The sequence below is a fragment of the Crotalus tigris genome, unplaced genomic scaffold (assembly GCF_016545835.1).
Source record: "Crotalus tigris isolate CLP2741 ecotype Arizona unplaced genomic scaffold, ASM1654583v1 scf7180000018371.15429387391:27106975, whole genome shotgun sequence".
NCBI classification, from domain to species: domain Eukaryota; kingdom Metazoa; phylum Chordata; class Lepidosauria; order Squamata; family Viperidae; genus Crotalus; species Crotalus tigris.
Genome location: NW_024096970.1, coordinates 13,644,128 through 13,656,976, shown reverse-complemented (window position 1 = coordinate 13,656,976; position 12,849 = coordinate 13,644,128). Strand labels below are relative to the sequence as shown.

General features: G+C 36.2%; 1 protein-coding gene across 2 annotated transcripts in view; it reads left to right on the top strand.

The window, feature by feature from the left end:
* The first annotated feature begins 5,620 nt into the window (after positions 1–5,620).
* RNF17 (ring finger protein 17) overlaps positions 5,621–12,849 on the top strand; it is a 52,538-nt gene continuing 45,309 nt past the window's right edge. The window contains exons 1-5 of one of the 2 annotated variants that reach the window (XM_039351508.1): positions 5,621–5,826; positions 8,168–8,264; positions 9,183–9,263; positions 11,841–11,941; positions 12,553–12,724. In XM_039351508.1, the coding sequence (XP_039207442.1) occupies positions 8,262–8,264; positions 9,183–9,263; positions 11,841–11,941; positions 12,553–12,724 (357 nt within the window). In that variant the 5' untranslated portion in view covers positions 5,621–5,826; positions 8,168–8,261. Of the gene's footprint in view, positions 5,827–5,897; positions 6,552–8,167; positions 8,265–9,182; positions 9,264–11,840; positions 11,942–12,552; positions 12,725–12,849 lie in introns of those variants that run through there. The other variant, XM_039351509.1, reaches the window with a different exon arrangement.

Below are 12,849 nucleotides of genomic sequence, written 5' to 3'. Positions count from 1 at the left end.
AGAATTATGGCAACATAATCAAATGTCAGAATAAAGTGCCATTATCACATCAATCACAGCCAAATAGCTACCAGGCATCACAAGTTTATGTTCATCAATCTTTTGTCTCAATGACCTCTCTGTGGTGCCTAGAAATAATGATACTGAATAATTACAAAAGGAGTAATAGTAAAATGGGCTCAGGATGACAAAGGGACATTTTCAAAGAAAAGATTGATTACTATTCTATCCATATGTCAGAAGACCAAACAGTGATCAACTGAACTAAACCTTGAAATGCTCAAACATTTATGACTTAAAAGCTTCTCATCTAGAAGGTGCCCTCACTCATCTTTGAGCTCTATACTATAAAGTTCACATTGCAAATCCTAGACTTCCCAAGCAACATGGCTCATAACATTAAGTCATCATTCCATCATACTTTTATAGAAAATGTGCATATGACAAGTGAATTGTTAAGAATAATGTATGCCTCTTTTTTGAGCAGGTATAAGCAACATATCAATTCTACTCCTCCATCCTACTGAAATTCATAGCAATCGATAATGTCTCTTCAGCTTGTTGCCTATGTGCTATCAAAGGCAATAAAGATGTTTTAATAATTTTTTGTTCTGGATTTTGCTCTGCAATTTGCAAAAGTCATATTATTTTCTAGAACATGTAAGTCATTTATTCTCAACAGTAACCTAACAATCAAGTAAAATAAAGTCTACATTATTTCTAGTTCATTCTTGTGATTTCACCTTTCCTATTCCCTTAAATTGTAGTTATTACTATTTTTAAAAAAAGCATAAAAAAGTGACTCAAAGAAATGCTGGCAAAGGATTTTTTCAGGAAAACAAAAAGGATATTTTTGCTGATATTTTTGCTCAGTGCTGTGCTGATATTTTTGACTAAAATTAAACAGTTACATATGAATTGTGTAACATAGACAATACAGTAATATAGTGGATATTTTGATACATTAGACAAATCTCATCTTGCATGTTCCATAGAAAATGTATGTTTCCATCTTCCTTATCTGGTGCTTTAAAATAAATCAATTTAATAAATAAATAGATCTTGAAGTGATATTGGCTACATAACAGATTTACACTATTCTCACAAACAGCTGCTCCATGTAAAGAATTCAAGATTCAACAGTCAATCCTGAATATTCCTAGATTTCTCACGATTATCATTGTGTGAACCTGCCAAAAGTACAATATATCCATGGCTTCTAATAATTAAACTTATCCTACCAAACAAGAAACAATTCTTTCCTACATTTTTTGAACATGCATGGAAATGTCTTATGAATCTTGGTGTTCGGGAGGACAAGAGAAGGAACTGTAATACCATGATTAGATACATACCTCAGTATGTCATCAGATGGTAAATTGACATATTTAAGAATTCAGAAGAAGTCATGTATTAAAAACTAATCAAGTTGCAGTTTTTTGCAAAGACAGATTCTCATTTATTTAGCCCTTGAAACTCGAGTACTATAGTTTACATATCAAGCACATTATAACTGATTGGTTGATGCTGTATGCTATGACATTTTCAAGACAAGCATCTGAAGCTTTGCAAAGGTCACTTTCTTTGAAGTAACACTAAAAAAGACAACATTTATCTTTCCCAGGAAATACAAAATTACCGCTTTTGATCATGATGTCAAACCCACTCCAATATTAACATGTATGGGGGCCAGTCTGCTACTAACTTGTAAGGCACAGAAAAACATCCCACAAATACAGCCCTGTGGGTTTGGTGGAAAAAGAATCCAGAAATAATCTGTTTACTAGGTTCAACCAAAGAAGTTTAGAATTGTTCCTAAGACAAATTGTTATATAAAAAGGGGTGGGTACAGAGGGAACAATAGCTTGTGAGCAATAAACACACTGTGATACAGATTATGGATCTTAGCTTGTAAATTTTCAAAACAACATTTATAAAAAGCCATACGTTAGTTTTCTATTAGATTAGTAAACACTTTTCATGTTACTGAACAGATTTGATTAAACTGCTCAAAATATTAGGAAATAGTCAATGGGGGGTAACCCCATTGTTGTTCCCATCCCATCCCTGACCCAATCCCAACCCTGACCCCCATCCCGAATCCCAACTCCCATACTGATCCCATCCCTTCCCTAACTTTATAAAACTCAATAAAATTTATTTAAAAAAAGAAAAATATTAGGAAATTAATCATAGGCAGAAGGATGAATATGTAAGAGTCACTCTGATCTTCAATAGTGGATTTCCTCAGCTGAGAAACAACGGCTGGCTTCACACACTGCACTAGGTCATAATAGTTTGGTAAGCTGAGCCATTGTTCAAAAATCATATTTTATGGATTAGCATTAAGTATGAACCTGACCAATTGTGGTTTATTTGACAAAAAAAGTTAAGCAAACCATGACTTGGCACTGAATTTCAGTTCAATCAGTTTCTGAAAATCCATTGAGTCTTCAGTTCTAACAGCTATATGAGAAAGAAATTTTTGTGGAAGAAAATATTGCCTTCTGGAAATTCTCTTCCGGGGAATTCTTTAGGAGAACTGGCTCCATAGGGATAGAAGACCTTGGAAGTCTTCTAATCCAACCCCCTGCTCAAGCAGAAGACCCTATACCATTCCAGAAAGTGGTTGTCCAGTATATTCTTAAAAGCCTCCAGCAATGGGGCACCCATCACTTCTGAAAGCAATGCATTCCAGTGGTTAATTGTTCTCATGGTTAGGAAATCTCTCCTTTTTTCTAGGTTGCTTCTCTCCTTGATTAGTTTCCATCCATTGCTTCTTGTCTTGCCTTCTGGTGCTTTGGAAAATAGATTGATCGCCTCTTTTTTATGGCAGCCCCTCAAATTTTGGAACCCTGCTATCATGTCACCCCTTCTTTTCACTAGACTAGACAAGTCCAATTCCTGAATTTCTCCAGAAGAGAAGGGGGAAAAAAATCTAGTTTGATTTTAAACTATTTTAAAAAATATTCTTAAATATTTTTATTGGTTATCTAGCTAAGAAGAAGCAAATTCAGTTCTCTGGGATATAAATGAGTACAATATAATACCATAAATGTTTGCAAAATGTACAAATATTAATTTTTGTGCCTGTCATAAATCTCAAATCACATTGCTAATTTGATCATGCTTTTTCCACAAAGTATTAATAAGAAAAACACTAAGATCTTGAAAGGATCAGATATAGAACTGTAAAAGTCAGTATATAAGCTATCTGGAGAAAGAAAACTAATTTGCAGTCTAGAAATGTCTATCAAATTTGCTGGCTGCTTTGTGCATTACGCCTCAAAGAATCTTGACAGTTAATTACAGACATGCAATTATGCAATGATTCAAAAGAAAATTAACAAGCAATCCCCCTCTCTCCTCATTTAAGTGACAGCCATATTGGTTGAGCTGATTTGTAGAGCTATATTAATATTTTTCTGGCATCAGTATGCATACTTAAAATTTTGTAGATACATGGCATTTTATTACACTGCAATTCTTTCCATGTTGAAATCATCCCCAGTGTGCTTTATTGTTGCCATGTCTTTGGCTTCAACCTGCATGAATTCAAGTACATTTAGCATCTGGTTGTACAGCTCAGAGTTTGCTAAGTGCCTTCAGCAAAACACAATACGGTACATGCCAGCCAGTAAGGCGATAGTCCCATCTGCCTGAACAATCAGGCTTTGCTCTCCTGTCCAGAAATAACACTTGCAAAATTTACAGTTGCACTCACATGTTGCTTCTAGGACTTAGTGACTTCATGAACTATAAAAAGGAAAACAAAAAAAATAGTTTTGGTATGATGTGACAGTGCTCCTATAGAAATTAAATGAATAAATCATTAAACCTTTGGTTAGCTTAAAAGGTCTGTCTTGTATAATCCCATTTAGACAAGAAAAAATGTGAACAGTAAGTTTAGAATTTCAACAAGAGTTAGGTATTATTAAATAATTTTCTGGTGTGATCAATGATCCCAGTAATAATAATATTAATATTATTAGTGGGATCATTGATCACACCAGAAAATGTTTACATAATACAGCATTTTCTTTGATTGACTTATTTTATGGCCCCAAGGTCAGCTATTCTCCATTTGCTATAGAATGGAGGGTATCTGTCAGAAAGAGACAAAAAAACAAGGCCAATTTATCTTTCTCTACCAGACTATGCTTGACATATTCCTTTGCATATTACAACCTTCCCTAAGATGTTTAGAGGCCAAAAAAATAACAAAATATAAAATAAAATGCTGCTCCCCAAAAAAATACCCCCAACCATTTTTGTCTCCTTCAGGGCTTTGAAGACTTGGCTCTTCCCCCAAAACATTGGGTTAGGATAGGAGTTGAGATGCAAGGATGTTTGGTTTACTACTCTGGGGAAAGCTATCTTTGTTTTTATTTCATGGATTGTTATGAGCCCACCTAGTCATAGTATGATATAGGTGGCTATATAACTCTTGTAGATAAATAGACAATAAATAAACTTTCATGTCAGAGAAGGTAAATGTGATAGTATACAGACAAATCATTGTGTCACAAATTAGCCAACATATTTCAGGCTACAGAATTGGGCCAACAAGGAAAACTGCATTGAGCAAACCATGATCAACTATGGTTTAGAATGTAGCACAAAAACACCTATTGAAAAGTTAAACTGGTACTGGTACAACTCTTTAATCAGCGGTCTTTTCTGTAAATAAGTAAACTATCTACATTTTTACAGAAATGTTTTGCTTAAGAACAGGGGGTAGGGCAGGCACGTTCATATCACATGCAAACTGAATTCAGCAGTGTTAGGAATTTAAAGATAGTGTCAAAAGAAAAATCTTCATCAGGGTCCAATCCAAGCCAAGAATAATCAAAATGGAGACTGCTTTAAAAAGAAGGTTGTAATTTCATGAAGAGGAGAGCCAGACAGAAAGATGGCTCTGGAAAAACCGACTACATGTAGTAGAGAGTGGTGGGTTTTTATACCTTATTGAGCTTTTTTTTGGAGTTGTTCCTGTGGCATGAACTTTGACCTGAGTCTGAGTGTGCCTTTCTGGTATTCTGACAGTGGTGGGTTAATCCTATTATTTCCCAAAGGTCAAAGCCTGCTTCCCTGGGGCTGGGGCTGATGACTGGATTTTTGGTGTGAGGGAGTGTTGATTCTAGGGATCTTTCTTTCAAACCCCAGCTTCCTGACTCCAATCTTTCTGACACGACTATCAAATCTGCATTTCTGGTTTCTGTTTGGGGCAGACAGACTTGGAGGGTGGAGTTGGTTTCTGCCTTTAAGATCCTTTGGGGAAATATATTCTGCTTTTTTAGTATTTCCCAAAATATTTCTTTCTCTGGATTCTTCCCACAATGGCATACAGTTATCTCTCAATTATAAAAATATATATTATAACAGTTCCTAATAGATGGAGCCTTGAAACCTAAAGGTCAAAATTGTGGTAATAAAAGTTACTTCTTAATATAGCCTGACACAGCTAATAACATTTCGACTAAGGACCTCCTTCTCCAGCCAGTTTCTAGAATGCTTTCGGTACAGCGATTGGTTATCTCAAGGACGCTAAGGCATTACCATTGGTGGAAAAAGAAGTGTCACTCAAGTAAAGCAAAGAAATAGAGGGGAAAGGGGGATAGGTGACTGCTGGTTAGTTCTATAGACTAATTTGCGCGATATTGTGGTATTTTTGGGTTGAATAAAACGCAAGAACGCAAGTAAAAATGGCGCCATTCTCCGGTTTTCAGGAAGGTAGATAAGGCGAGGCTCGGTGGAAGATTCCCTTCGAGGGGTGCCGGCAGAGCGGAGTACCAACTCGACGGGGCTACCTGAGCGTTTCCGCAGGTGATGTGATGGCAAATCGGGTGTCCGTCTTGTTTTGTAATAGAAACAAGAGGAGGAGGTTTGAGGAGGCTTCTATGCAAGGAAAAGCTTCAAGCACGCTCTTGTTCCTCGGAGGCCAATCTCCAAATGAAGGAGAAGTTTGCAGCACAAACATAAAATACCAAATGCGATTGCTAAATGAGGCTGTGTACGGGGGTTGCAACTCGGAAACAAGTCCCATAGGCACACGCGGGACCAGGCCAAGCGGCGTATTCTCCCCCAGATATTATCTTGTAACACGGGAGTGTAAATTCCCCGGAGTTCAGAGTTTGGAAAAGTTGGGCGTCTTGCAGTTCCCTCTGGGGACTTAGGAGTTAAGGCGGCCGGCCTGATCCAACGTGTCCTTATTGACTGCTTCGAATTGCCGTCCTGTGGACGTGCTCACTTAGCCACAATCCCCGCCATCCTTGGGGAAGCTTAACGTTTGCCGTAAGCATGTCTAGAAATTGTTGTATCTAATAAGCTATTGAAACGTGACGCCGGCTCTTGCTTGAGCTCGCTTAGGAAAGAGGCGAGGAATTTCCTTGGCTCGCTTCAGTTTTGGGGGTGAACCTTTTCCTTTTCCTGCCATCTCCTTCGTTAACAGCGACGAGAAGGATGGTCGTCAGAAAATCGTGAAACTTGGAGCCCTGCCCGGTCTCGGCCAGCCATTCCCTTTTCCTTCCTCGGGGGAGGAATTTGGCAAGGTGCGGCGATTTTCCCTAAGAATGTATTACTTGGGGCAAATCTCACAGAGCCAGATTTCAGTTGAAGTTGCTTATCATCCATACCCGGTGCGACAGCAGTGCTGGCTGTGGATGATGGAAGTTGTTACTGAACATGCTTTGGGACTGAGATGCACCATGCTCTTTAATGAATATTAAAGAACTAAGACTTACCAGCTCTTTACAGAAACAAGGTTGACCACTTCCTTGTATGCCTCAGGTTTTGCCCATGCCTTCAGAAATCCAATTTTGGAGAAAAAAACCAAGTAGTTTTATGTTTTAAGATACTGAGAGCTGCATTCAGAGCAATACAGCACAAAGCACATGGTGGTCCTGTATTAAACTGAAATGAAGCATTTTTATGCAACATTCAAAGGGCTGTTTAAGGTTTATAAAAATGCTTTACAGGTTGACGGGTTTTTTTACTTTTTTAGAATAGATGGCTTTATATTTTGAAAAAAGTTCATCTTAATTTGTATAAACATAAAAGATAGATCTGTGGAAAAAAATTGACATGGGCTGGAATAACCACTAGAAAAAAAAAAAAGAAAGGTCTTTAGTATACAGAACTAGTTAACTTTTGCTTAGGCTTTTGTGGGCTACATTAACTTTGCTGAATGCAGGGATCGTTATGGAGAAAGAATTTTGAATGATGAGATTAATGAGAAACAAAATGGAGAAGACACATTGTGCTGAACCACATCATTTTTATAATAGATTCATGGCATATTCATGCAACATCCAAAATTGAAACCAGACCAGTTGCATTTTTGGAGCAATGTGATATGTGAACCCAACCATTAAGAATGATATAGGCACAACATATTCCTTTAGGATAGATAGTGTTATACAGAGTGCAGAAGAAGAGAAAGAAAATAGTAAGCAAAAGAAATTGGAGGCAGGAGATAAGATTTCCTTTTTGTTTTTCACCAATACTATTAACTATAGTTTTTAATCCTTTTATGTCCTTGTAAATCATACATCATCCCCTATTTCCCTATGCCAGTTCAGAGAATCATTTGTTGTTAAAATTCATCTTCTTTTCCTCTCAACCCATCTTTCTTTATATACTCATTTTACAATTTGATTTTCATTCTACACGAGCAAACCATATAAATATACTTATTTTACTAATTGCATAGTTGTAAACAATTAGTAAATATAGTTCACCTTTATTTTTTACTCATTCATTCCTGACCTCATCTCTTCTTATTTTCTATAAATATATACTTTTAAGAATCCCACTGGCTGAAAACATTTCCAACTTTTACCTCCATGTAAAATGAGTAGACACATGCTTTTATGTAAGGCAGGCATGTCAAACTGCCAGTCTGTGGGCTGGATGCATCATACTGAAACTGTGCCCACCCCATTGCCAGCAATGGGGGAAAAGTCACGATATGTCGTGTGACGTTATGTGACATTGCGAGTTTGACATGCCTGAGGTATTCTACTTTTTGACCAATACTTATTGCAATCATTGGTGTGCTCCTAACTTCCTTTAAATCACTTTCTCAATATATCCACTTTTAGTAAACATTCAGTCAAGTGCAGCAATTCAAGAAAATGTAAAAATATAGCTTGATTTGACTTTATAGGATTAACAGAATTATCGGATTGCAGCATTAAGGAAGTACACAACCTAGTTGGACTACAATTCATCAATTACCTTTGAAGGCATTTACAGTCAATATGGTATGTGAACAATCTAACTGCTTTATTTCTATTTATTAAAATGCATGTTAACACAGCAACTAGAAATGCTGATTTTTATAAAATACCAAGATATTTTGTCTTTAGGTTTTAGGTGCAAATAATGAGTCATAGTTTCAAAGTGAATATTATGAAAGTGTCTTAGAGCATATTTGAAAGACACTCTGATTCTGGATACTGTAGAACCTGTCATGTTTGTTATTTGAAAGTATGATAAAACCTCCATTAATCCTTGTTTAATGGACTTTAGATATAAAGGAAAATGTATAGAATATGATTTTACATACATTTTAATATATGGAAATTACATAAATTTGGGCTTAATGGATACATGGCTTTTCCCTTCAATTGGGATGTAAAAAGGCTTTACTGTAGTTCCATTTGAGTATAATAAGGCTTCTCCTTGTTAGTTCAAAATGTTTTGTTGTTCTCCGATTATATGATCAATTCTCATTAGATCCAGCAGAGAAAGCATATTGTAGATACCATCTGCCAGGGACTTATCTTTGGTAGGACCTAGGTGGCAAGCCTTCTCTGCCATGGTGTTCAACTTATGAAACATTCTCTCCCCAAAATTAGGTTAGCTCCATCCCTCTTGATGTTCCAGAAATCCTTTATGATCTGGTTATGTTACCAGGGTTCCACTATTGAGGTGGATATACTCATTCTCTCTCTCTCCCTACCTCTCTTTATATTTTAAAATGTTAATTAACTTCTGATTTTTTAATGTTGGCTTTTTATATTTTGAAAGGCTTGTTTTGTTATATGTATTGTTTTTATTTAATTATTGTATGCTACATAGAGTCACTTGTGAGATAGGGAGCTATATAAATTTGATGCATGGATGGATGGAGTTCTAGAATAGCACACTTCTAACTACTTCCCTTTGACTCCTCTTAGGACAGCAAAATTCTGCAAGATATAGAAAAAGCCCTCAACAAGGCTAAAAACAACCTTGAGCAGTTAAAGGCCTTAGAAGAGGTAAGTGGGCCAACTAAACTCTGTATGAGTTGTTATTATCTCCCGACAGCTCTTACACTCTGGGAATTGAAAATTTTCTTTTTTTAAAAAAATATTTGAAAATACTGCTTCAACATTTGATGGTAAGTAAACTTCAGAAGTGATAATACCAGATATTAGGTCAGCCCCAGGGAATTAATAGCCTGTTACTATATAGCAGGGCTTTTCAACCAGTGGTATGGGTACCACCTGTGGTACATTGGCACCTGGCAGGTGGTACACGACCATCCTAGAAAAGTAGCGGTGGAGGGGAATGAGCTGAACTGGTGGCAGCACTGCACAAGATGGCTGGAGCTGCAGGGCTGTCAGGGCTCAGTGGAAGCACCAGGATCAGCACCAGGCTCCAGCTGGAACTCGGCGCTGATCCTGGTGCTTCTGTTAAGCCCTGAAGAAGCGCCGATCAGCTGGAATGTTGCAGCATCTCCAGGGTCTTGTGATTTACATTCAGATGCGTGGCAACTGATTCATATCTATGACAGTCACAATGTCCCAGAGTCATGTGAATTGACCAAAACCTGCTGCAACCACCCAGCAGACGGGGGGAATAAAAACCAAACCCCCCCCCCCGCTGCCAATCCTCAACAGACATGCTCACAACAATGAAAACCTCGGACAGGAGGAAGAGCGCGGACAGACGAGCAGGGTGGGCAGGCAGGTGTCTTGCTCGGATGTGGGTTGGGGGGCACTTTTTTCAGTGCCATTGTAACTTCGAACAGTCACTAAGTGAACTGTTGTAAGTCGAGGACTACCTGTACTTCATCACTTTTTTCTTTTTTGGGGGGGGGGTCATCACGTTTTTGACATCTTGCTAGGCAACTGATGGTACTTGGATATTGCTATATCCTAAAAGTGGGTGAAAAGGTTGAAAAGCCCTGCTGTATAGTATCTAATAACAAGCTTGGAATAAGGTATCAGACAGACCTTCTGACCAAGTAGATGCCATTGCAACCTTTTTGTGTAAGATGACCAATCTTTGAAAAAATATAATAATAATGAAAGACTTCAATTCTCCAGACAACTTGTGAGAATCTAAGTTTGCCAAGAGTCAAGAGTACAGCAAATTTTGTCCTCTCTTATAGTGACAACAAGAGGGTTTGCTAGAATCTCACAAATCTCAATAATGCCACTGACTCACAGTTGCCTTTGAAGAAAATAGCAGGTGCCAGAGGGCTCTTTTCCGGCCCATGTATTGTTCAACATTTTTATTAGTGACTTGGATGAGAAGGTTGAGGGCATATGAATCAAGTTTGTATATGACAGAGTTGGGAAAAATAGTTAATACTGTAGAGCAGAAGAGAAGATTCCAAAAGATTTAGACAGGTTTGAGCAATGGACTGAAATGAATAGGATGGGATTTAACATAAATAAAGTTCTGTATTTGAGAAGAAAAACAGAATTACAAGCACAGAATGGAGTGTCTTGCAGATACTGAAAATACAAATAATATCCTCATTTGTGTTAATAGAATAATAGAAATAAGTAAGTTCAAGCTAAAGGAGTTTAGGAGCAGTCAGCCAGTAGGACAGACTGCCACATGAGTTATATAGTACTTCTGGCTGGAGATCTTCAAACACGCTGGACTATCTGTCGGAAATGATAGTGAATCTGGAGCAGAGGTTGCATTACATGACCTTTGTTTGTGTGTAAAATTTGACCACCTGAAACCAGATGGACTCTAGGAAGCTTATTTAGTTAAACCATACAACCATAATGCCTTTTTCTAGTAGCCAAGTAGTGTTTTCACACTCTTCTGCTAGATAGAAAAATGGATGAAGATGACTTTTTAAAAAAGTAAATATTGTGCAAGCAAGCTACAAGAACCATATAATGCTTGCTGTGGCTCATTTTTCTACAGTTTGGATGATCAGTAGAACTTAACACCGTTTAATTAACTATTTTTGTTGTATTAAATTCATACTGCTGCTTCTGATGATACCCTTTAAATAAAATGCTCTTTTTGTTTTTTTCCTGAAGTTCCTGAATCCAGAACATGAAAATTTAGTGCTTTTCTCAGAAGATCAGAATGTTTCACAAATATAAATATAAATAAAACTATGAGCTGATAATGGCTTTCTGCATCTAATTTAAGTACTGCTGTTAAATTTTACATTACTGAAAGTGCATTGGAAGAAGTGCCTTAATGTGTGCATTTACATGTACATAATTATATTTCTTTGAAGCACCACACTGAGCCCTTCAACTATGGTATTCATGAGTGGTGACTAGATTTTGATGGCATTACATTCCTATTGACTTTCTCTGACCATTGAATATTTTTGCCAATTCAATATCTTAAAAACGTGTGACCTTTTATTTTATTTGGAATATTTAATTACTATAGCTGTTAAAGCTGCATTGAATAAATAATATCAAACAAAATTATCTTATTAAAATTTATCACTAAAGCACTTAGAAGAAGAGATTTTTGTGTTGCTTTTCTTATTCTAGTCAAATAGTACTTACGTTTTTATATTCTGTCAACAAGGTGTGCAAGTGTGGCTATGTTTTTAATATATATTTTTTTAAAAAATGAATAAGCTACTTCAACAGTTGGTCACTGAAACAAAACAGGAAGAAAGCAAGATTGCAGATGTTATTACTGCCAAGTTTACAGATTGTATGGCTTCTCTGAACTCAAGGTAACATGTTTAAAATTATGGTACTGATTTTGTCTGAATTCTACAGTACATATTTCTGTATGGATTAATTTTATAGTAAATTGTGGAAAAAGACAATTTATTCAAATTGTTTACTCATTGGGTTTGTTTTTGGCAAAGGGAAACAAATATTACAAAATAACTACCTTCCATTTTTCCTTTTCTGCTGTTTCTTCCTCTTTTATTTGTTCCACCTTGATTTGTTCAGGTTATAATTCTTATTCTGATACTATGATTTGTTAGCTTGGAGTAATTGTTATGCTTTCACCTAATTTAAAAGTTAGTTTACTTTTAAATTCTTTATCAAAATGTTAGTTCTTGAAACATTCCTTCAAATGCTAAGCGACTGTATTTCAGAGTCAGTTTTATTTATCTTTCAGAGAAATGTGAGTTTATGATAAACAGATTTATGATATAATTATTTTGTGACTATTAATTTATAAGTTTATTTTTAAGTCAGATAATGTGTAGTTTTCTATGCTATATAATTATACATATATTGCTATATAATTGTATAATTATTCAGATGCTCAAATTATGTGGTATTTCTCTAGGATATGACCATATTTTCTAATTTATTTGTTTCTAATCAGGAAAAGGAAGATTGAGGCAGAGTTGGTAATGAACACCAGTTATTATGTAACTGATATACATAGCATTCAGGTTGCTGTTATACAGAAAAGAAGCAATTTGATTGATGCCATAAAGACAGCAAAGGAACTGAAAACAATTCATTCATTAGAATCCTGCCACAGCTTAAATCAGGTAATGTTAAACTATGTATTGTATTTCTTTGCTTTCTATTTGGAGTTTTCATTAATGAAATCTATGCTTTCAGTAATAAGAAATGCATTTTAAGGATTTAAGTAAAGGTTATTTCAACAGTAAAA